Source organism: Triticum aestivum, chromosome 4D (assembly GCF_018294505.1).
Source record: "Triticum aestivum cultivar Chinese Spring chromosome 4D, IWGSC CS RefSeq v2.1, whole genome shotgun sequence".
NCBI lineage: Eukaryota > Viridiplantae > Streptophyta > Magnoliopsida > Poales > Poaceae > Triticum > Triticum aestivum.
The window spans coordinates 381651956-381678085 of NC_057805.1; the positions used below are offsets into that span (position 1 = coordinate 381651956).

The 26130-nt window shown below is 43.8% G+C and overlaps 1 protein-coding gene across 3 annotated transcripts; it reads left to right on the forward strand.

Annotated features, from left to right (window-relative positions):
• The first annotated feature begins 15936 nt into the window (after window positions 1-15936).
• LOC123098061 (flavonoid 3',5'-hydroxylase 1) lies at window positions 15937-25038 on the forward strand. Of its 3 annotated transcripts, XM_044519937.1 has the most exons (7): window positions 15937-16970; window positions 17060-17316; window positions 17423-18231; window positions 18394-18473; window positions 18746-18769; window positions 19340-19652; window positions 20253-25038. In XM_044519937.1, the coding sequence occupies exons 1-3, from the start codon at window positions 16047-16049 to the stop codon at window positions 17640-17642; spliced, it is 1401 nt and encodes a 466-aa protein (XP_044375872.1). In that variant the 5' UTR covers window positions 15937-16046; the 3' UTR covers window positions 17643-18231; window positions 18394-18473; window positions 18746-18769; window positions 19340-19652; window positions 20253-25038. The 3 variants fall into 3 exon arrangements, 1 of the variants encoding a protein (XP_044375872.1); XR_006447629.1 differs by lacking the exons at window positions 15937-16970; window positions 17060-17316; window positions 17423-18231 and having other exon boundaries at window positions 18238-18473; window positions 18652-18769; window positions 19340-19483; window positions 19573-19652; window positions 20257-25038; XR_006447628.1 differs by lacking the exons at window positions 15937-16970; window positions 17060-17316; window positions 17423-18231 and having other exon boundaries at window positions 18238-18473; window positions 19340-19426; window positions 19573-19652.
• The last annotated feature ends 1092 nt before the right edge of the window (window positions 25039-26130 follow it).

Here is a 26130-nt window from a genome sequence, read left to right on the forward strand (position 1 = left end):
ACTAACGAAACTCACGAGTTTTCTGTTGAGTTTTGTGTTGTGAAGTTTTCAAGTTTTGGGTGAAGTTTCGATGGACTATGGAATAAGGAGTGGCAAGAGCCTAAGACTGTGGATGCCGAGGCACCCAAGGTAATATTCAAGGACAACCAAGCATCTAAGCTTGGGGATGCCCCGGATGGCATCCCCTCTTTTGTCTTCAATCCATCGGTAAAATTACTTGAGGCTATATTTTTTTCACCACATGATATGTGTTTTGCTTGGAGGGTCTTGTATTATATGTGTATTTGCTTTTTTAGTTTGCCACAATCATCCTTGATGTACACACCTTTTGAGAGGGACACACATTAATCATGAATTTATTGGAATACTCTATGTGCTTCACTTATATCTTTTGAGCTAGGTAGTTGCTCTACTACTTCACTTATATCTTTTTAGAGCACGGCGGTGGTTTTATTTTGAAGAAATTGATGAACTCTCATGCTTCACTTATATTATTTTGAGAGTCTTATAAATAGTATGGAAATTTGCTTAGGTTATGACTTTAGTCCTAATATGATGGGTATTCAAGAGGGATATAATAAAAACTTTCATGAAGATTATTGAATATATGAGAAGTTTGATTCCTTGCATTTGTTTTGAGATAGATGTTAGAGTCATGCTAGTGAGTAAGTGTGGATTATAAAGAATATTTGTGTTAAGGTTTGTGATTCCCGAAGCATGCACATATGGTCTCTAGTTATGTGATGAAGTTGGAGCATGAATTATTTTTTATTGTCTTCCTAATGAGTGGCGGTCAGCGACAAGCGATGGTCTTCTCCCACCAATCTATCCCCCTACGAGCATGCGTATTAGTACTTTGTTTCGAGGGCTAATAAAGTTTTGCAATAAGTATGTGGGTTATTTATGACTAATGTTGAGTTCATGGATTATACGCACTCTCACCCTTCCACCATTGCTAGCCTCTTCGGTACCATGCATTGCACTTTCTCACCATGAGAGTTGGTGCAAACTTCGCCGGTGCATCCAAACCCCATGATATGATACGCTCTTTCACACATAATTAATCCACCTTATATCTTCCTAAAAATAGCCACCATACCTACGACCTATTATGGAATTTCCATAGCCATTCCGAGACATATTGCCATGCAACTTCCACTATTCCATTTTATTATGACACACATCATCATTGTCATATTGCTTTCATATGCATAAAGCATTCACATAGAATCATATTTTTGTTCTAGTATAGAGATGTAATTCTTGAGTTGTAAGTAAATAAAACTGTGATGATCATCATTATTAGAACATTGTCCCATGTGAGGAAAGGATGATGGATACTATGGTACCCCCACAAGTCAGGATGAGACTCCAGACTTAAATAAATAAAAAGAGGCCAAAGAGCTCAAAATGAAAAAAGAGGTCAAAGAGCCCAAAAGAAAAAAAAGAGAAAAAAGGAAAAAGTGAGAGAAAAAGAGTGAAGGGACAATCTTACTGTCCTTTTCCCCACTTGTGCTTCAAAGTAGCATCATGTTCTTCATGATAGAGAGTCTCCTATTTTGTCACCTCCATATATTACTAGTGGGAATTTTTCATTATAGAACTTGGCTTGTATATTCCAATGATGGGCTTCCTCAAAATGCCATGATATTAGAACATTTTGTAGGGATAACTTTCTTTAGCCATGATATTTTGAGAAGACATGATTGCTTTATTAGTATGCGTAGCGGCCAGACCTCAAATAGTCTGATCTACCGTGCACCAGTGTCATCCCTGGATCAGTAATGCTGACACGCACAGTACTTGGAGGATTTATAACAGAGTAGCAATCACACACTTATTACAACGAAACGTTACTCCAACAACTCCAACGTCATCACTGAGTATAAGACCACGACCTAAGGCACCTTACTCGTCGTCTGAAAAGTCTGCAACATGAAACGTTGCAGCCCGAAAACGAGTCAGCACACGGAATATGTTGGCAATGTAACACATAGAGAGTAATGAACATAATAATGCTATACTACATGCATATATGGCTGGTAGAAGGCTCTATGGTTACAGTTTTGCGAAAAGCCAATTTTTCCCTACCGCAAAGGAATAAATTTTTATTTAACTATCATGGTGGTTGTTAAACATTGAGAATGGTTGACAGCATTCTCAATCCCAATTAAGTATCATCATCAAACCCAACAAAATTAATTAAAGTAACATGATGAGATTCACATGATAATCCAAGTACTAGATACTCAAGATGTCCATAACCGGGGACACGGCTAACCATGATTAGTTTATACACTCTGCAGAGGTTTGTGCACTTTTCCCCACAAGACTCGATTGCCTCCGCTTGATTCTCGCACTACATGATGTTTGAGAAACGGATGAGCGAGACACAGTCTTTCAGAAACAATAACTCTTTACTCCGGGTGGACAGTTACACCTACTTTCCCCTACATCTGCTAGCCCACCTCTTCAAGAGATCATGTAACCTACTCAACTATGCTAGAGCCCATAATAGCTTGTGGCTGCACACGGAAGTTTCTAGCATGAATAATCTCATGATCCCTTTGAACCTGGGTGACGGTCCAAAAGAAAAACAGGCAATCCTGGAATACCCAGGTACCTCAATCCACCCAGATGTGAGTTTTAGTTGCCACCTTAAGGTTAACCATTAATTAACAATCTCACATCTATCATGGTAACACTCAAACACAATCCACGTCTACTAGCATAGCATAGCAATATGAGCAAACGTAGAAGTAACTCCCAAAGGTTTGATAATAAACAGGGCAATAGGTACTATCTCAACTACTTCCCAATACCCACAATTTAATTAGATCCTAATCATGCAATGTTTGAGGATTGGTCTAATGCAATAAAACTGGGTAGTAAAAGAAGTATGATCAAAGTGTTACTTGCCTTGCTGATGATCCGTGAAACCTAGAGATTCGAAGTAGCAAGCGGCGCACTCCGAGTACTCTATCGCAAACAAACAAGCATACAATAAGCACTCATATAATGCACAGGTAAAACTCAAATAAAAGATCTAACCAGAAAGTTCAACTTAAGAACTCCGGTTTGCAAAAAGAATCAAATCAAACGAAGCAATGAAAGTCAAACGGCGACAGAAACAAGCTTCGCTTACTAATCTGGATCTAGGTCAAATTTTACAGTAGCATAAACTTGTTTGAGTTGGTTAAACGGAAAGAGAATTTTGAGATGAAACTCTAGGCGCCCGAATCGCCTGATTCCGATAAACGAGCGAAAAGATAAACTAAAACGAAAATCTGATCAGAAATCGCGATCTGGAATAATCGTGGAAAATCCGGCGAAAAAGAAAACTGACGAACAGTTAATCGAACGGACGTTCGTTAACTGCGACTAACCGACGAACACGTTCGTTAAAACGAACGGATCGGCGAACGTTCACTAACTAACTAAACCGAAGAAAAAAATAAACCGATCTATTAAAATAAAACCTAGGGTTCCAAAAAAATAAACCGAGCGGTTTTTTGAAAAAAAACGGACGGCGAACGGCGGCTCGGCTACCTCCGGCGAGGCTCGGGACGGGGCTCGGGCGGGGTCTGGACGGGGGCGGCGAGGGGCGGCGGGGTGCGGGCGTCGTCGGGGAGGCGAGGGGCGACGGCGTTCGGGCTCCGGGCGGCGAGCTCCTTCGGCGGCGGTGACTCGGCTCCGGCGTCGGGCTTCGGTCGAGGTGGGGAACGGGGTGAGGGAGAGGGGTGGCGGGGCGGCGTATATATAGGTGGGGGGGCTACTCCGGCTTGGGGAAGGGGGCGTCGGGGAGGCGTGGTCGAGCGGGACACGGGCGGCGGCGCTGCCATGCTCGTCTTGGTCTCCAGGAGGGAGACGGGGCGCGGGGAAGATGGGCCGTCGGCTGGGCTTCGGCCCAGTCGGCGCGCTCGGGATTTTTTTTTAATAATTTCGCTGAACCTAAAAAACCCGTAGAAAAAAATAAATAAAAACCCAAAAATGCCAAAACAAATTTTCACCGTCTAATTAAAATAATTAGAACGAGATGAACATTTTCTTGGCCCAAAAATGCAGTTTTGAAAACGTGCAATTTTCTAATGCAAGTAAAATTGCAAATAAAATCCGAATAAAATCAAATATTTGATTTTAATATTTTTCCTCCAATATTTCAATTATTTTGGAGAAGTCATATTTTCTCCTCTCATATATTTTAATATGAAATATTTTTCGGAGAGAAAAATAATTAAAACCAAAATCCTCGTTTCATTATTTGATAAAAAAATCAAATATGAAAATCGGGAAAAATCCCCAACTCTCTCCGAGGGTCCTGGAGTTGTTTGGATTTTCGAGGATTTGCCAAAATGCAATAAAATATGCTATGCAATGATGATCTAATGTATAACATTCCAAATTGAAAATTTGGGATGTTACAGTATGCCTGAAGTATTATTGTTTTTATGTCAATATTGATCTTTTGTTTTGAATCTTATGGATCTAAATATTCATGCCAAACAAAGTAGCATTCCACATCAAAAAATTTGTTTTTATCATTTACCTACTTGAGGACGAGCAAGAATTAAGCTTGGGGATGCTTGTGTTGGGGAACGTAGTAATTTCAAAACAAAATCCTACGCACACACAAGATCATGGTGATGCATAGCAACGAGAGGAGAGAGTGTTGTCTACGTACCCTCGACCGTAAGCGGAAGTGTTATGACAACGCGGTTGATGTAGTCGTACGTCTTCACGATCGGCCGATCCCAGCACCGAAGTTACGGCACCTCCGCGGACCGCACACGTTCAGCTCAGCGACGTCCCACGAACTCACGATCCAGTAGAGCTTCGAGGGAGAGCTTCGTCAGCACGACGGCGTGATGACGGTGATGATGAAGTTACCGACGCAGGGCTTCGCCTAAGCACCGCTACGATATGACCGAGGTGGATTATGGTGGAGGGGGGCACCGCACACGGCTAAGAGAGATCAATGATCAACTTGTGTGTCCATGGGGTGCCCCCTCCCACGTATATAAAGGAGTGGAGGAGGGGGAGGGCCGGCCCTCTACTATGGCGCGCCCTGGGGAGTCCTACTCCCACCGGGAGTAGGATTCCCCTCCTTCCATGTAGTAGGAGTAGGAGAGAAGGAAAGGGAAAAGAGAAGAGAAGGAAGGAGGGGGCGCTGCCCCTCCCCCTAGTCCAATTCAGACTAGGCCTTGGGGGGCGCGCAGCCTCCCCTCTCTCTTTCCCCTAAGGCCCAATAAGGCCCATATACTCCCCGACGAATTCCCGTAACTCTCCGGTACTCCGATAAATACCCGAACCACTCAGAACCTTTCCGATGTCCAAATATAGCCTTCCAATATTTCGATCTTTATGTCTCGAACATTTCGAGACTCCTCGTCATGTCCCCAATCTCATCCGGGACTCCGAACTATGTTCGGCACATCAAAACACATAAACTCATAATACCGATCGTCACCGAACGTTAAGCGTGCGGACCCTATGGGTTCGAGAACTATGTAGACATGACCGAGACATGTTTCCGGTCAATAACCAATAGAGGAACCAGGATGCTCATATTGGCTCCTACATATTCTACGAAGATCTTTATCGGTCAAACCGCATAACAACATACGTTGTTCCCTTTGTCATCGGTATGTTAGTTGCCCGAAATTCGATCGTCGGTATCTCAATACCTAGTTCAATCTCGTTACCGGCAAGTCTCTTTACTCGTTCCTTAATACATCATTCCACAACTAACTCATTAGTTGCATTGCTTGCAAGGCTTATAGTGATGTGCATTACCGAGAGGGCCCAGAGATACCTCTCCGACAATCGGAGTGACAAATCCTAATGTCGATATATGCCAACTCAACAAACACCATCGGAGACACCTGTAGAGCACCTTTATAATCACCCAGTTACGTTGTGACGTTTGGTAGCACACAAAGTGTTCCTCCGGTATTCGGGAGTTGCATAATCTCATAGTCATAGGAACATGTATAAGTCATGAAGAAAGCAATAGCAATGTACTAAACGATTAAATGCTAAGCTAACGGAATGGGGCAAGTCGATCACATCATTCTCTAATGATGTGATCCCGTTAATCAAATGACAAATCATGTCTATGGCTAGGAAACTTAACCATCTTTGATTCAACGAGCTAGTCAAGTAGAGGCATACTAGTGACACTCTGTTTGTCTATGTATCCACGCATGTACTAAGTTTCCGGTTAATACAATTCTAGCATGAATAATAAACATTTATCATGAAATAAGGAAATAAATAATAACTTCATTATTGTCTCTAGGGCATATTTCCTTCAGCTTAATACGTCTACGACATATCTATAATTTTTTATTGTTCCATGCTATTATATTATCCATCTTGGATGTTTTATATTCATTATAATGCTATTTTATATCATTTTTTGGGACTAACCTATTAACCTAGTGCCCAGTGCCAGTTGTTGTTTTTTCCTTGTTTTTGTCTTTTACAGAAAATCAATAACAAACGGAACGAAACTTTTTGATGATTTTTCTTAGACGAGAAGACACCCATAAAGCTTTGGGAGGAGGCTAGAAGAGCCACGGGGTGGCCACAAACCGGGAGGCCGCGCCCTAGGGGGTGCGCCTCTAGGGCTTGTGGGCCCCCTAGAGCTCCTCCAACCCTAATCTCAGTTCTATAAATTCCCAAATATTTCCCGTATACCAGAGGGCACACCAAAAATACTTTTCCGTTGCCGCAAGTTTCTGTCCTCGTGAGAACCCATCTGGAGACCTGTTCCGGTACTCTACCGGAGCGGGATTCGATCACGTAGGGACTCTACATCAACCTTGCTGCCCTGTCGATGATGTGTGACTAGTTTACCACAGACCGACAGGTCCATAGCTAGTAGCTAGATGGCTTCGTCTCTCCCTTTGATCTTCAATTTAATGTTCTCCTCGATGTTCTTGGAGATCTATTTGATGTAATCTTCTTTTGCACTGCGTTTATTGAGATCCAACGAATTGTGGATTTATTGATCAGATTATCTATGAATATTATTTGAGTCTTCTCTGAACTCTTTTATGCATGATTAAGATAGCTTTATATTTCTCTCCGATCTATTGATTTGGTTTGGCCAACTAGATTGATTTTTCTTGCAATGGGAGATGTGCTTTGTGATAGGTTCAATCTTGCGGCGTCCTCACTCAGTGACAGAAGGGGTAGCGAGGCACGTATTTGTATTGTTTCCATTAAGGATAAAAGGATGGGGTTTATTTCATATTGATTGGATCTATCCCTATATATCATGTCATCTTGCTCAAGGTGTTACTCCATTCTTGTCAACTTAATACACTAGATGCATGTTGGATAGTGGTCGATGTGTGGAGTAATAGTAGTAGATGCAGGCAGGAGTCGGTCTACTTGTCACAGACGTGATGCCTATATTCATGATCTTTGCCTTAGATATCGTCATAACTTTGCGCTTTTCTATCAATTGCTCAACAGTAATTTGTTTACCCACTGTATGTGTTGTTTCAAGAGAGAAGCCTCTAGTGAAACCTATGGCCCCCGGGTCTATTTTTATCATATTATTTTTAGATCTGTAAAACCAAAAACACAAAAAATACCTTGCTGCAATTTATTTACCTTTACTTTATTTTGCACTTTTATTTATCTTTTATACCTATCTCTATCAGATCTCATCCTTGTAAGTAACCGTGAAGGGATTGACAACTCCTTTATCGCGTTGGGTGCAAGTATTTCTTTGTTTGTGCAGGTGCTATCATTGGAGACTTGTGTGTTCCTCCTACTGCGTTGATACCTTGGTTCTTAACTAAGGGAAATACTTATCTCTACTTTGCTCCATCACCCTTTCCTCTTCAAGGGAAAAACCAAGGCAAGCTCATGAAGTAGTAGGAATAATTTCTAGCGTCGTTGCTGGGAAAGTTCTACATCAAGCCTACCAACTACCTATCATAAACTCTCATAACTTGCATTTACATTATTCGCCATTTGCCTCTCGTTTACTTCTCCCCCACTTCTAAAACGTTTTCAGAAAAACACAAAAATATTTGCCTTTTTATTTTCCTTCTTTCCGTTCGCCTTTTCGTTTGCATTTATGTCTTACTTGGTTTGTTTGCTAGTTCATTTGGTATAATTTTATGTTTATTGAAAATCAGAAAACAAAAATCTTATGGATCCTCATCCATTGCTAATATTTTTAAAAGATCCAACTATGATGAACCAATTGCGAGTGAGTTGAGTGCACTAGATTATCTTTATGAAGTTTTGCTTGAAATTCGTGGATCTGAAAATTGTGATGAAGTGCTAAAAGAGGAAATTTATGAAGTGATTCACGATAGCTACTTGAATGAAAAGCAACTTGTAAGATTTAAATTTCTTACATGCATAGCTAAAAGTGCACTTCTATTTGCAGATGCATAAGAAAAGGATTGGAAAGGAAAATAGTAACCCAATCTTGCAAAATACTCATTTATAGACCGCTACTACTACTAGGACAATAGGTACAAGGAACAATGTAATTTCTCCAAATACGCTCATACAAGCTGCAATAATGAATTCTCGAATGTTTCGAGCAATGGTACGTCACAAGCTAGGTTTGCCTTCATATTGAGCTTTGTTTGATATGTAAATGGCATTTATAATGTGCAATTGTCTACTGGCTTGCACTACTGTACTTTTTTTGTTGAAGCACATACAGTAGGGAAGCCAGAAATATAACAGTTTTCTCACGATTAGAAATTGTGAACTTGCGACAGCATGTAGTTGTTTCAGAGAAGTTTAGTTGTTTGATTAATTTAGGTAATCATTCTTGTGTTTGAACTTAAAATTATTTTGTGAAATTATCCAGTTCTTTTTGCATAGCACCTAATTGTTGATGGAGTAGTACAACAAGCACAAGAATTTGCTTGCTAGCTATCGTGGTTATAACAATTCGGCAGGAAGGTATCCATGCATGCACGAATATAATAATTATACAATTGTAATGACAGTGGTTATATCTTTCTGCTAATTAGCCGCTGTCTTGTTTCTTTTTTTCATGACTAATTATTTTTTGTTTTCATTTAAGTTGAGGTAAATAAATTGTACTGCAGGATCCAAATTTAATTGGAATGGACTCTAGACCACAAACAATTTATTCTTCACTCTTGATTAGGATGGCACATTCAGGATGTTGAATGTGTGCTAAATTTATATTTCAGTTTCATTTGACGGATATTGGCTATGAAAACTTTGATATATTATGAATCTACATCATATATGTATTATTTGAATCATGTAATTGAATGTCCGTATTTTTTTTTCTATTGCAATAGGCTATTACCACAACCTACTTTTGGTTGCAACATGTTGGCACCACGAAAAATTTAGCATTGCGTCAAAGCTTAGTCGCCGGGCCTACCTATTTTGTTGCACTAGGCTGTTGCGACGGAACACTTTATATTGTCGCAATAACTTATCACCACAAACAATCAGTCCGTTGAGATAAGTACTTGTCGCCACCAAATTCAGTTCTGTTGAAATAGCGCTTTCACCACGAAACTTTGATGTTGTCGCAACAGCCTCTCAGCACAAACATCTTGTCCGTTGTGACAACTATTTATCACCTCCAAAATGAGTATGTTGCGATTTTTGTATTACCATGTCTGGAGAGTCGTTGCCATACGTTACTACCGCAAACGTAGGGTTCATGGCGAAACAAATATACCCACAAAACGAGAGTTGTTGCCAGAGGGTATTACCACAGAATAGCATGCGCCACGAAAGGAGTTGTAGGTATAGGTTATTGCCACAAATGCCTATCGCCACAAACGGCTAGTCGGCACAGTTCGCTACTTGTTGCATTACGCTATCGCCACGAACCAATTTGTGGCATCAAGCGTGAACTGCCACGAGGAAATTGTGGCAATTTGTCACATGGCTGTTGCAATAGCGTGCTTTCTTGCCATATTTTTTTTGGCAATAACCTATTACCATGCGTTTTGTCGCAACGGCTGGCAACGATCACTTTGTCGTGGCAATAGGTGCCTATTGAGACAACTGGGCACTTATTGCAACGAACTCTTTTGCAATAGACATGGATCCTTGTAGTGGCCTAAATTAAAAATAAAAGATATGGGAGATGTGATGGATGGCACGTGCAACTCTCACAAAAAGTTAGGGTACTCTGCCTCCTGCGGGTGCCGGTCCGTCTCATCTCCGGTGGCCTTAGGGCCATGGAGGTGGAGTAGATCTCGCCCCTGGCTAGTGGGAGGGCTCTATTTTTAGATCTTTTTGATGTTTGTTAGGGTTTGTGTCCTGCTTAGGAAGTCGAGATGGCAGCGGCTCCCTGAAGATGGAATAAAGGTCTCCCCGCCTAGCCACCGTTCCAGTGATGCGTCTAGCATCATCGTTGGGCGTGTGGAGGTGTGTTTCCGGCGGATCTGTCTTTGGTGAATTTGCTCGGATCAGTTCGTCGTTCGTCTTCATTCATGTGTCTTCAGGTTGGATCCTTTTGATCTACACTCTTCATCTGCGGCGGGTGCTGCTCTAGTGCGTTGGTTCTATGGGGCCTTAGCACGACGACTTCCCGACTGTTTACTACAACAAGGTTTCCCGGTTCCGGCGAGGGAGAGGCGATGACAGCGGCGCGCCTTCGGCTCGCTTCAGTGCTTGTAGTCGTCGCTAGGTGGTCTACAGATCTGGATGTAATTTTTATTATTTTTAGTGTTCATTGTACTACCATGATTGAAAATGAATAGATTGAAAATTTGTTTAAAAAACACGCATGCAAAGAACCCTCTAAAATAAATTAATGATTAGGCCATACAAGTAAAGGTGATCAGAGAAACTCCAACGGGGCGACCCAAACAGACGCGCGCTTTGTCCGCTTTTCGTCCGTAAGCTCATGAAGTAGTAGGAATAATTTCTAGCGTCGTTGCTAGGAAAGTTCTACATCAAGCCTACCAACTACCTATCATAAACTCTCATAACTTGCATTTACATTATTCGCCATTTGCCTCTCGTTTACTTCTCCCCCACTTCTAAAACGTTTTCAGAAAAACACAAAAATATTTGCCTTTTTATTTTCCTTCTTTCCGTTCGCCTTTTCGTTTGCATTTATGTCTTACTTGGTTTGGTTGCTAGTTCATTTGGTATAATTTTATGTTTATTGAAAATCGGAAAACAAAAATCTTATGGATCCTCATCCATTGCTAATATTTTTAAAAGATCCAACTATGATGAACCAATTGCGAGTGAGTTGAGTGCACTAGATTATCTTTATGAAGTTTTGCTTGAAATTCGTGGATCTGAAAATTGTGATGAAGTGCTAAAAGAGGAAATTTATGAAGTGATTCACGATAGCTACTTGAATGAAAAGCAACTTGTAAGATTTAAATTTCTTACATGCATAGCTAAAAGTGCACTTCTATTTGCAGATGCATAAGAAAAGGATTGGAAAAGAAAATAGTAACCCAATCTTGCAAAATACTCATTTATAGACCGCTACTACTACTAGGACAATAGGTAGAGGGAACAATGTAATTTCTCTAAATACGCTCATACAAGCTGCAATAATGAATTCTCGAATATTTCGAGCAATGGTACGTCACAAGCTAGGTTTGCCTTCATATTGAGCTTTGTTTGATATGTAAATGGCATTTATAATGTGCAGTTGTCTACTGGCTTGCACTACTGTACTTTTTTTGTTGAAGCACATACAGTAGGGAAGCCAGAAATATAACAGTTTTCTCACGATTAGAAATTGTGAACTTGCGACAGCATGTAGTTGTTTCAGAGAAGTTTAGTTGTTTGATTAATTTAGGTAATCATTCTTGTGTTTGAACTTAAAATTATTTTGTGAAATTATCCAGTTCTTTTTGCATAGCACCTAATTGTTGATGGAGTAGTACAACAAGCACAAGCATTTGCTTGCTAGCTATTGTGGTTATAACAATTCGGCAGGAAGGTATCCATGCATGCACGAATATAATAATTATACAATTGTCATGACAGTGGTTATATCTTTCTGCTAATTAGCCGTTGTCTTGGTTCTTTTTTTCATGACTAATTATTTTTTGTTTTCATTTAAGTTGAGGTAAATAAATTTTTGATTTCTTCACTGCAGGATCCAAATTTAATTGGAATGGACTCTAGACCACAGACAATTTATTCTTCACTCTTGATTAGGATGGCACATTCAGTATGTTGAATGTGTGCTAAATTTATATTTCAGTTTCATTTGACGGATATTGGCTATGAAAACTTTGATATATTATGAATCTACATCATATATGTATTATTTGAATCATGTAACTGAATGTCCGTATTTTTTTTCCTATTGCAATAGGCTATTACCACAACGTACTTTTGGTTGCAACATGTTGGGACCACGAAAAATTTAGCATTGCGTCAAAGCTTAGTCGCCGGGCCTACCTATTTTGTTGCACTAGGCTGTTGCGACGGAACACTTTATATTGTCGCAATAACTTATCACCACAAACAATCAGTCCGTTGAGATAAGTACTTGTCGCCACCAAATTCAGTTCTGTTGAAATAGCGCTTTCACCACGAACTTTGATGTTGTCGCAACAGCCTCTCAACACAAACATCTTGTCCGTTGTGACAACTATTTATCACCTCCAAAATGAGTATGTTGCGATTTTTGTATTACCACGTCTGGAGAGTCGTTGCCATACGTTACTACCGCAAACGTAGGGTTCATGGCGAAACAAATATACCCACAAAACGAGAGTTGTTGCCAGAGGGTATTGCCACAATTTACTATTACCACAGAATAGCATGCGCCACGAAAGGAGTTGTAGGTATAGGTTATTGTCAGAAATGCCTATCGCCACAAACGGCTAGTCGGCACAGTTCGCTACTTGTTGCATTACACTATCGCCACGAACCAATTTGTGGCATCAAGCGCGAACTGCCACGAGGAAAATGTGGCAATTTGTCACATGGCTGTTGCAATAGCGTGCTTTCTTGCCATATTTTTTTTGACAATAACCTATTACCATGCGTTTTGTCGCAACGGCTGGCAACGATCACTTTGTCGTGGCAATAGGTGCCTATTGAGACAACTGGGCACTTATTGCAACGAACGCTTTTGCAATAGACATGGATCCTTGTAGTGGCCTAAATTAAAAATAAAAGATATGGGAGATGTGATGGATGGCACGTGCAACTCTCACAAAAAGTTAGGGTACTCTGCCTCCTGCCGGTGCCGGTCCGTCTCATCTCCGGTGGCCTTAGGGCCATGGAGGTGGAGTAGATCTCGCCCCTTGCTAGTGGGAGGGCTCTATTTTTAGATCTTTTTGATGTTTGTTAGGGTTTGTGTCCTGCTTAGGAAGTCGAGATGGCAGCGGCTCCCTGAAGATGGAATAAAGGTCTCCCCGCCTAGCCACCGTTCCAGTGATGCGTCTAGCATCATCGTTGGGCGTGTGGAGGTGTGTTTCCGGCGGATCTGTCTTTGGTGAATTTGCTCGGATCAATTCGTCGTTCGTCTTCATTCATGTGTCTTCAGGTTGGATCCTTTTGATCTACACTCTTCATCTGCGGCGGGTGCTGCTCTAGTGCGTTGGTTCTATGGGGCCTTAGCACGACGACTTCCCGACTGTTTACTACAACAAGGTTTCCCGGTTCCGGCGAGGGAGAGGCGATGATAGCGGCGCGCCTTCGGCTCGCTTCAGTGCTTGTAGTCGTCGCTAGGTGGTCTACAGATCTGGATGTAATTTTTATTATTTTTAGTGTTCATTGTACTACCATGATTGAAAATGAATAGATTGAAAATTTGTTTAAAAAAACATGCATGCAAAGAACCCTCTAAAATAAATTAATGATTAGGCCATACAAGTAAAGGTGATCAGAGAAACTCCAAAGGGGCGACCCAAACAGACGCGCGCTTTGTCCGCTTTTCGTCCGTTTGGGTGGTCCAAGCGGACGTGCGCGTCCGTATTCTCGAATGGGTCGGCTTGACCGCCCAACGGGAGGCTGACCCAAATGTGCCGGCGTGAAAAAAAAACAGGTCACAAAAAATAAACATAATTAAACATAAGTGGCCGGTCAACCGTCGGCCAAAGTCCACTTAAACCTAATTAAACATTAATTAAAACGTAAAAAAATCTGCGCCGCCCAGCACGCTGCCCTAAACGTTGTCGACCTTGCCCTTGCCCTTGACATCGACGTCGCTGTCGCCGTCGGGGAGGTCGATGAAGACGGGAGCAGGGCCAGCCCACCCGAACGCCGCCTGGTACGCTGCCAGGACAGCCTCCTCCGGCGTCTGCTGGGGTGGCGGCATTGCGGCTAGCCACGCGTGCTCCTCCTCCTCCTCGAGCCGGAGCGCCTCCACGTCGCGTTGGAGCACCACCTCGTAGCGCATCTGCTGCTCGCCGTCGGCCTGCTCCTGGTGGAGCCAGTGCGCCTTCCAGCGCTCAAGGTGGGCCGCCTCCTGCGCCGGCGTGGCGGCGAAGTGGACAGGAGGCGCGATTACCCACTCACGGTACTGGCCCGTCCATGTGTAGGCCTCCTCCGGCCAAGTGGGAGGAGGCGGGGAGCGCTTCCGCGTCGGCTCCGGCTTCGGCTTGGGCTCGACGGGCGGCGGCGGTGGCGGTGGCTGCACGAAGAGCGGGGTGTGGAAGGAGTCCCCCGCCACCGACATGGCAAGGGCTTGCTCCAGCCCATCCCAGTGCGCGTCCTCCTCGAGGCGGCTAGCCTCCAGCGCGTGCTGCAGGGCCTCCTCGAGGGCGGCTTGGTACTCCGCCTCCGCCTCCATTTCCTCCGGCTCTACCCGCGGGGGGGGGGGGGGAGGAGGGGGGCTGGAAACGGCGGCGGGACGGCGTCGACGCCTACACATCGTTGCTCCTCGTGTTCGAGGGCAAACCAAGCCTCCCAGTTGGGAGAGGCGGCGCTGTACTCAGGCATCCGCCGCTGCTCCGGTGTGAGCTGCGCGCGGCGCCTGCGCACCTCCTCATCGTGCGCCCGCTGGATCCGCAGAACCGCCGGCACCGGGATCCGGTGCAGATCCAGGTGCCAATGGTGCGGCAGCGTCCCGTCGGGGTAGGGCAGCGGCTGCCTGTACTCCGAGTGCCACCGCGCTTAGTGCACCGGGATGTGCAGGTGCCGGCAACCTGGGCGGAAACGCGCCGGCGCCGGAGAAGGAGCATGGGAGGACGAGGCGCCAAGGGTGCCCTTCCCTTACCCTTGCCGCTGCTGCCGTCGCCGAAGAGACCCATCGCTTTGCTAGGGTTTGCTGTCGAGGAAGCAAAGGGAGTGGTGGGGGGCCAGATGTGGACGAAAGTGGATGAGGCCGGCCCCCGCATCACGCATGCCTAAAAAGGACGCTTTCACCGGCTGACTAGTGACCCCGGCCGCTGTCGGTGGTCGTCATAAATAAGACGTCGGGTGGTAGTTGGCTGGCCTATAGGTGAGACCGCGGCGGACGCCGAGGAGACGTGCGGCGCGAACGCATTTCAGGCGCAATTTTGAGTCTGAAATGGATCGACACGGACGCCAGACGAACGAGATTTTGGTTTGAGTCGCCATGTTGGACCTTCATTTTTGTCCGCGTCGATCCAAACACGGATGTAGGTGGACGAAATGGGTCTTGCTCTAAGCACGTATGCACATGGATCCCAACTAATTGGACCGCTTAGGCATGCACGAGACCTCCCGTGTACGGGAGTCTCTTTTCTCATGGTTTATAGTGTAGCTTCCTACGGGCCGACGACGAGCACATGCACCTACCTGGCGAACAAGACAGATGCCCATGCACCGCTACCTCGATCGCCACGATAGCACACAGGAAGGTGACACGTTGTACAGCGGCAAACCCAGCCAGCCAGCACAGCACATGCCGGCCGATCAACTATCCCCTCGTGTGTCGTGTCTTAGTTAGTTAGGTTTGCCCTCTCCTTTGCTCGACAGAGAATGCATCCATGCTATCTACTTGGACTCCATCTTCCATCCTTGACTGTTAACTAGGTTGCTCGAATCAAACTAGCTAGCCCTATAAAATTCTTCACTCAGGTGTAGTACTGCGGTAGTGCAGCACGAGATCGATTATGGAGTTGGGTAGTAGTGCTACCATGTCTCGAGAGCTGGTCGTCCTAGCGTTCACGTACGTGCTTGTCCACTATCTCACAGGGGTCATTCTCCGGAGCAAACGGGCGTCGCTGCCTTTGCCACCCGGCCCGCGAGGCTACCCGGTGGTTGGGGCGCTGCCCCTGCTGGGCCGGGCGCCGCACCGAGCACTCGCAGCCCTGGCTAGGCTGCACGGCCCCATCATGCACCTGACCCTTGGAAGGCAAGGCCTCGTGGTCGCTTCCACGCCGGAGTCGGCGCGCCTCCTGCTCAAGGACCACGGCGGCAGCTTCCTCGACCGCCCGGTGGACGACGCCGGGCCCATGGTGCTGGCGTACGGCGCCCAGGACCTTGTTTTCGCGCCCTATGGCCCCAAGTGGCGCCGCCTGCGCCGGGAGTGCAGCGCGGGCCTCCTTGGCCCCAAGGCGCTCGCCGACTGGGCCGACACGCGTCACGAGGAGGTCGGCCGTATGGTCCGTGCGATGAGCCGGCGGGGCGAGGCGTTGGAGGTGCCGGAGTTCCTGTTCGCCGCAATGGCAAACATGATTGGGCAGGCGGTGGTGGGTCGGCGAGTGCTCGACGAGGCTGGCGGCGAGGCCACGAGGGAGTTCAAGGAGATGGTGGTGGAGCTGATGACCACGGCGGGGCTGGTGAACATCGGCGACTTTGTGCCGGCGGTAGCGTGGATGGACCTGCAGGGGCTCGGCCGGAGGATGCGGCGGCTAACGACGAGGCTGGACAGGGCCTGGAGCCGGTTGCTGTCCGATCACGAGGTGGCCATGGCTAACAGGAAGCAAGACGGGAGCCGCCGTACAGACCTAGTTGACCGGCTGATCGCATGTCGTGACCATGCCGAGGACGTGGGGGACGGCGTCACAGACCTCAACATCAAAGCTGTACTTAACGTACGTACTCCATCACCTCTAGGGTAAACCACACACACATACGTGCACATGCATTTATGTTGGCCGGCTCACGCATGCCACTATCACAGAACCTGTTCACGGCGGGGACGGACACTTCGTCGAGCACAATCGAGTGGGCGCTGGCCGAAATGCTGGTGAACTCGGCGATACTACAACAGGCGCAGGCGGAGATGGACGAGGTGGTAGGCCGAGATCGGCTACTCCAGGAATCCGACATCCGGCACCTCCCCTACCTCCGTGCCATCTGCAAGGAGACCTTCCGCAAGCACCCCTCCACACCACTCAACCTCCCCCGTATCTCCACCGAGCCATGTAAAGTGCAGGGGTCTGTTAGTCGATCACCGATCACACGTACGCATGTCCGTGCTGTGGCTGTGAGCCCGTGACGCGAACACGACTTGGTTAATGTGCCAATATTCCTCGTTCTGCAGGTACCATATCCCCAAGGGCACGAGGTTGGTCGTGAACATATGGGCGATCGGGCGGGACCCGGCGGTGTGGCCCGAGCCGGAGAGGTTCGACCCTGGGAGGTTCATGACCGAGGAGGGGAGGAAGGTGGAGCCCATGGGGAGTCACTTCCAACTGATCCCGTTTGGCGCGGGCCGAAGGATGTGCGCGGGGGCGCGCATGGGAGTGGCATTGAACATATAAACAACGCTACACTACCCGCCCATAGGAAGCACTTGCGATCGTTAAGTCAGTTGGTCCGTTGGATTTCACTGCGACAGGACTTTTTACAGTGCTGTCAGAGTCTTAGCCATTGGTTATTCGTGACTCCTTTGTTTCAATTATTTGCATGACGGGTGGGCCTCAAATTTCCCCAGGCCCAGCATCCTCATGCGTCCTGTGCGCGTCCTGGGTGAGAAAAGGAAGGCGTGGGGCTGGATCGTGGTGCACGGTGAAAACCTAGCCACCAATCCCTCGCATCCCCGAACAACCAATCCCTCCGCTCCCCTCGAGCCCCGCTCCCCTCCTCTCCTGCCCTCCCCTGCGTTGCCGCCTCCTCCCCTTCTCCCCTGCTCTCCACTACGCCGCCTCCTCCGCCCTTTCACTTTTCTCTCCCGCGGCGGCGACGATCTGCAGGCAAAAGGCGACGCCGACGGTGCTCGATTCGATCTGCAGGAGAGAGAGAAGATAAGAGGGAGAGAGAGAGAAGGAAGGAGAGGAGGGAGAACTCCGTTGCCGCCACGTGCCGTGCTTCTGGATCGAGCGCTGCCTGACCAAGGGATAAGAGTATGAGGTAAAACTAGCCACCATGCTCCTGTGCGGGCTGCATCCCCACATCTCTCGTTTCATTATTTCACCATCGCTGCCTCTTCTCCTCTTCGTTGCTCTGCTTCTTCCCCTGATTCCTCTTTTTCATGTTTTCTCTTTGTGGCGCCGCCGGGGATGAGAGGAGCAGCTGCTGAAGCAGGTGCGGCGCTGGTGCACTGCTGGCGAAGCGGTCGTCGACGGTGCCGTCGACGTCGTCCTTGGCAGAAGGTAAGCCAAGATCAATCTCTCACAATATTCCTTTGTCGTCGATGTTCTTATGAAACTTAGTGATTGGACTTTCTCTGTTATGTTTCACACATTGCTACTTTTAGTTATCCCCATTGGCTTGCGGATATGCTCCTGCTGAGTTGTTCTTGTTTATTTTCTCTATCCAACATCATTGCAGGTTGGTGCTTCCTCTCCTTCTCACTGCAGCTACCTATGCCTGTATTATTCTAGGATTTTGCAAGTTAAATACTCATGTGTGCTGAACTGAAAAGTTCTCTATGCAACATCTATTGCAGGTTGGTGTTTCCTACCTATGCCTCTATTATTCTACGATTTTGAAAGTTAATTGCTCATGTGTGCTGAATTGAAAAGCTCAATGAAAGGCACTTATTTCTATGCACAAATGCTTTTGTTGCTATAAGAATATGTAGAGAAGAAAGCATTTAGCACTGCTGCCCCTGCTGTACATAATTAGAGGAATAGTTTGGTTCAGTTAGAGGAATTGGTGTTTTTGGATAGTGATGTTTGGGCCAATTCTGGGCTGATCAGTCCATAATTTCAAGAGTCTCCAAATATAAGTTGTAGTGTAGGTCTCAAGCTTTCCAAAGAGTATTTGTTTGTGCTTTTTGGCCGGGCAGTTTCAGAGCAGCCATCAATTTAATGTTTTGTCCAGGAAGTTATTATCCTGAGTGCAGTTTTTTCATTTGCCAGTTTAGGGCCTGTTAGAGGTTGAATTAAAATAAACTTTCAACATGAAAGTTGTAGATAAGTTGCTGTAGATGCTTATACACTTATAATTTGTCCGAATTCCTCTTCTATATCGAATCATATAAAAATATTAAAGGAGGTTGTACTATGTTGGACAGAATTTTATTCTCAGCTTCATCGGCGTCAGCTTCATCACCAAGAGGACGGACTCCGGAAGGCAGCCCCCTCCTAAGGCGCCAGGGCCGGTAACTCCCGAAACGTCCATCCTTCCTAACATTATTTTCTGGTGATGCACCGTTAGGGTTCGTGTTCATTGCCATTTTGGATTCATATGTGAAGTCTATTGTTGTTAATTACAGTTAACTAATTTCTTAATTCATGGTTGTTTTAGTTGCTGACCATATGATTGGTAGCCTTGGACAGAAGAGGGCCAGCAACAAACAGAAGCAACCACTGTCCTGTCCAGAACATGTATATCTTCAGTTTTGGTTGCCTTCCGTTTACTTGCCAACAAGCGACACTGAGCTCACATATTTATTGTTTGCTTTGTTATATACTTAATCTGCTAGACAAAGTGTAAAAGGGAAATTCATGCTCGACAATTTTGTATATTTATAAACCTAGATGCTACTCTAATTGGTTTTACTTCTTCCATATATTTTCTCCTCCCAGTGTGTATAAACAGTGCACAAAGTTAATTTCTTTTCCGTCTTGACCGCATCTAATTTTAAAGAAAATAGAGAGGAATCTGAGAGATACACAACCAGAAGAATTTTGTTTCTTTGACTTATCAATCATGTCTAACTTTTGGTAAAAGAGAGGAATTTGAGATAGATAGATAGCCTGAACAGCTTTGAACAGCTTTGAACATCCGAGTATGCTGCCGGCCTCCTCGCCGTGCACCAGTGTGTGGCAGCTGCTGAGATGTGCGCAGTTTACTCCCGGTTCCGTGATGGTGTTGAAAAGCACCTTAACTGAGCCAAGGAATTTAGTAGCATTGTGGGACGATTAACCAAATTTTTTCCTCTTCCTATACTATCTTCTCATATTATAATTTTGGTGTCCTGGTAGGCAGGGATCAGCTTTGGTGGCATCCGATGCTGCCAGGCCACGGGGTTAGAGCAGAGGAGGCTGACATGGTGTTCGACATTCAGATGGTCATTGTGATCGACCAGATGCGGCGCCTCATGTCACCCCGAGCCTCCAGGACTTGTTAGCGGTGCTCATAAAGTAAGCTCATAGAGTAAGAATATGCTTGCAAGTGCTCATTTCCCATATGCTTGCCCACTCCTGTCTCGCATCAAGCTTTCATTTATTTCCCTAAAATTCCTCTAATTTTGTTGTGTGCATGTCTGAGAAAGAAATAAGAGGAATAAGCTATGGTACGTCTTGGCGAAGTACATTATTTCCCTGGCTTGTGAAGTTAATGCGCCCAAATTCGCGTACAGTCTGGTTTCGGACTAACAATGGCTCCTTGTGTTATATTGCAACTAGAAAAAGAGATGGGCATAATAAAGAAGCTTGGTGAACAAATATATATCTGAACCCTCTACACAGTATAGATGCTATAATTTTTGTTAAATGGAAGTTAGATTCAGATTCTTAAAAATATTATCATTCAGTCCTATACATACAAAGTACCTGCAACCCGCATCTCTAAACAACGCGAACCTATCCACAATCATAAACTTGTGTATTGATCCTCCATTCAGATTTCTTATTAGCTCATTCTGGCCTGTGTGAAATTTTTGTGTTTGCTTTACAATGGCCCAATGCATTTCGGTCGATATATATGTGATGCCATTGGTTGGCCTGGATCGGATAGCTAGGTTTGATCGATTCGGTTAATATATGTTTATGTTTCTGTTTAGGTTTCAGCACCTTTTGATGCGTGTGCGTGCTGCCATTGATTAACTTCATCTGTTTTGCTGGCTATTCTATGTGCATTTACATGTATAGGATAGTCATTTTGATTCAGTTAAGATATGTTCAGATTTCTGTTTAGATTTCGGCACCTTTTAAATGTGCTACCATGGGGTAACCTGAGTCTATTTTAATGGCAACGGGACCTGCAAGTGCATGGCCCACTGCTAATAGTCCTAGAAGCGATCGAAATTGTTGCTATTTTGACTTTGTCTGCTACATGGACTGCTATTCTGATCTCTATGTTTTCCCATTGCTTCATTCAGTATGTCCACGTAAAACCAGAAATTACATGCATTTGAATGATGATAGCTTAGCACTCGATGATAAATGTGATGTTGTTTTATGTTAATGTGAAACCCGATCTATCGGTTGTTAGTTTGAATCAGTACCCAAGCCATCCTCCTCACTGCCCTCCTCTTAGTTATTTAGGTAGTTCTTCCTTCTTGGGTAACAATGAGAAAACGATTAGGTTGGTTACACAGTATACTTCATGATTGCGGTAGGCACAAAATGCTTGGCAGACTAAAATAACTATGCCTCATTTCTATTATCAAGCTCTAAGTGTATATTGAGATGCCTTTGTACAATGGAAGATCCATGGGGTTGTTTGTTTGCTTGTAGATTTTCGTGCAGATATTTGAATTGTGCAAATTTTTAATTTGAGTTATAATTTGTTGTCTCTCGATGTCGCTAATTTTGTATGAGCTGGAGGTGACCATTATCATGTTCTTTCTATTTTTTATAGACAATGTTTTATTTCTAATATTTAGTTTCATTCCAAGATTAATGATGCTTTCACTCTGTTTTCAAATTGACAATTTCCGCCGACCGTTGTTGCACTCAATGATGGTTGATGCCAACGTCGTCCATTAGCATTTATTATGTTGAAAATTGCTTCACTCGGTCATCTCTGCTTTTGACGCCACAAAAACATGTGACAACTAATTTATGCTTGATTATTTGCTCATTTTTATTCCTTATACATTTAGCTCTTGTCCTTGATTAGTTCATTTGCAAGGAGAGTGTTTGTGTTCAACATAATATTCCATTTCCAGGTTTGCACTAAAACTAACTGCAATAGAAGAAAGTGCATGAAGAATGAACAAGGAAAAGCTACAGATTGATATGTATAGGTTACAAATTTTTCTACCTCCACCCCATATTCCCACTTATGGTTCAGTGAAGAGTATGATTTCTCGCTTGGGAGGATGCCATACACAAGATATGCATTTGTTTCCGATGCCTTTTCATTACAGTTGCTTTTGTTTAAATTATAAAGAGTTAAATACATCATGAGTGCCTAAACTTGTTCGTTGCGCTCAGTTTAGTGCCTAAACTTGTAAAATACAAAAAAAATGGTGCTATAACTTGTCGCACGGTGCATATACGGTGCCTCCACCCGTATGCCATCGTATTTGCTCTCTGTGTGGCGTGACAACTGGCAGCTGGCCCACAGATCAGTGGGTGAGCGTTGTCTGCGCTGGGTGAAATGCATACGAGTTGTTTTTGCAGAAATTTACGTGAGATTTAATTAAAGTCACAAATAAGCCATTGTTCTATATGCTAATAACAGGAAAAAAATTACTGTGTCATTGAATTGGTTTTGACCTTGGGACCTCCAGGTTAAATAGCACGCACGCTAGACGCCAAGACTAATATTACTTATACAATCTACTATCGCTCTGCAATTTCCATTATATTGTTTTCAAGTTACCGTTTGGTTTTTACAATATATGTAAAATTTCCAATATACAAATACGCAACAATTGTCTATTAAAATCTTTATTCTATTTTTATTATTTGTAGTTTGAAGAGGTAAACCCGAACTGTTTGTAAAATTTATATGGATTTAAAAAGTTCAACATATATTATAAAATATTGCCTAACTTTTTTGTATCTTCATCCAGAACTATTTTGTATCTTCATTGTATTTTTAAAATACATAATTATTTAAAAATCAACAAAGTTGTATTTTGAAAATTGTTCAATATGTATTAAAAATGATTGTGTAAAAAGAATAAATTCAATAAATGGGTTAAAACATGTTAAACGTGTTTGTAGAAATGTAAGAATAATTTTACACAATAATTATTTTAATACATATAGAACATTTTATGAAATTGATGTTGTAATTTTTTTTGAATGCGTGACGGTCATTTTTCAAATACACGTTTACAATGTCTTAATAGAAGTGAGAATTTTCCAAAAATATGTTGACTTTTTGGAAAAATACACGTTGAAAATGCACTGTTCTTGGCCTATTGGTTAGCACATGTGCACATTGTGCGCGAGGTAATGAAGTCGAATGCTGCCGGTGTGTGCTCTTTTTTCTTGTTATTACACTCTATTTTATCCCACATGCTGACATGCAGGGCGTAGATCTGACAGATGAGGTAAATGCAGTTTGGCATATTTAAATAAAAAATATCAGGAGGTTTTGTGAAAATTATTTAAAGTACAAGGAATTTTCTGTAAAACAACTAGCACACACCTCTCACAGGAATTGACATGTGGGTCGACGCCATGTTGACACACCATGTGGGCTTTGCATATGCCTAAATACGGACAGAGGCACTGTATTTGAACGTTCAAACAAGTTACGACACCAGTTTCATGTATTTTACAAGTTTAGGCATCAAAGTGATCGCATCGGACAAGTTGAGGCACCCGTGATGTATTTAGCTCAATTATAAAAGCAGCCTTCTAGAGCAGATCATTTTTTATGGATATATGACGACAGGTTTGCGATTGCATTGTCAAAAGCAAACCTAGGGTGTTTGATGTTTCCATGTAGTTTTAAAACAACCTCCTAGCACTGTTCATTATATATATACATTGATGCGCTTCTCCATATTTGAGGCATCGTTTGGGTTTTATCTACTTGTCCATGAAGGATGCTTCATGAGGAAAATTCCTCATATAATATTTTTTGAGAGGAAGAGTTTAGGGAGTACTATAATTCTGAAGATATGCCAGAGAATTGAATATGAACTCACATAAAGAATCGAGATTACAAACGTAGAGGCTTCACTAGAAGAGAGGCCCTTTCTGTAGATCACAAGAGACATGTTTTTTGTAGGTACAAGAACCATATTTCTATTTACGATTATCTCCTAGCAATGAAAGTCGTATGTGACAAACATGAATAAGCTAGGGGAAAGGTCAACTGCTCTCTTCCTTTTTGTTTTGAGTGTTAACTTCTGTTTTCAATTTCCAACTTTGTGCAACTATTTTCTATATATGTATAGGTGCTTGCTATGTTAGAGATAAAAAAGGATCTTGGTTACAGCAAGCCACGTGGGGGTTACAGCAAGCCACGTGAGCACATGGCATGGAGAAATGCCAGTGTTCTTGAAATCCCTTGTTGCATTTGTTCTTTGTCCTTCTGGGATGTTACTAAGACATCCTTTACTAAGACATCATTTTCTTAGGTATTGAGTAGGATTTTAGCTGCACAACTTGTTGAAAAAAATCAATGCTTAAGTTGACGATAAGGTGATGTTTGGCCTTGGCCTTTTGTTCTAATCATTTGTTGTTATTATCACATATCATTTCATCATTTTTTTTGGCTTCATTCTTTCCTTCCTGCTTGCGGCAGGTAGAAGACTCGGGTAATGGGCAGGTAGAAGACTCGGGCAACGGTTAATTGACAAGCACTATATACACAATGCATCTCTGCTAATATAGCTTACTTTATAAAGCCATCAATGTATGCTATTATCAAGTGATTTGAATATTTTATTTTAAGCTATCATATAATGGAATATAAGTATCCATTAACTTGGTTCTAAACCAGTCTAATATGCATGGTTTGAATGCTCGGCTTGCTCTCCTTTTTGCGTGATATGAATATTTTCTTTTAAGCTATAATGTAATGGAATGTAAGCATTTATTAAGTTGGTTTAAATCAATCTCATATGCATGATTTTAATACTCGGCTGGCTCTTTCCTTTTGCGCTATGGGCGCAACGGGCCATCTAGCATGAACAAAGGACAAGCATATGCTTTCGCCTTCAAATGCACTTCCAAAGGATTGCGCCTGATCGTCTACTCAATATAAGCAAGTTGTCCCTTGTCATATAACTTAGCATTAGGTGGCCTTTGTTTGGGCCACAGCTTGTGATTCTCAGATTCTAACCTTTCAAAATCAGAATTTGAAACAAACACACTGGATTCCTAAGTAGCTTCCCAGAATCGATTCTAAAAAATCAACCACGAGCGAAGGGAAGCTGGATTCCAACGATTCTTAGGAATCTGTAGCTCAAACAAAGGGGGCCTTAGTATAGATGCCTATCAAGACATCTATGTTTATCATCCTTTTGGATTTTATGTAATCCCCTAAGACCATCCTGTCATTTAACTGTCGGTTATTTGCTGCTTAGACTGATGTCTGGTATGCTTTTGAAACAACCATGATGAAAGAAATATATGCTTCCATTTTGTGTTTACATATTTTAATGCACACTCTTTCAATAATTGGCTTGCATTCGGCCTTTGCGTCATCGGCGCAACGGGTCATCTAGTTGGTGGAACACATGCTGGGGGCACTGGTGCACGCCTTCGACTGGGAGATGCCAGAGGGGGCGACGGCGATGGACATGGAAGAGGAATTCGGACTCGCACTGCAGAAGAAGGTGCCGGTGCGGGCCATTGTGCGGCCGAGGCTGGCACCCATCGCGTATGAGTGATGGCGTGCCTGCTACTATTATAGTGACCTAAAAGGTCTTATAAAAGTTTAGAGTGGGAGTACATAATAAGTAGACGTCTAGCTTGGTCGTGTTCGTTCCTAGGCCGTCTGGCCTTCTTCGTGACCCATCATGACCCAGAGAAGATGTCTTGTTTGCCCAAGTTTTTTTTGAATAATGACTAATCTCAAGGTATGGTATTGGATACATATTAATTTAAGGACATGACTAAATTCCAGACGGCGGGAATTTAGCCATAGGTGCGGACGAGTATTGAGTAATCATGCATCGAGTGTAGGCAGCTTGGTTCTTTTAGGTAAACTCCACCTCCCTTTTAC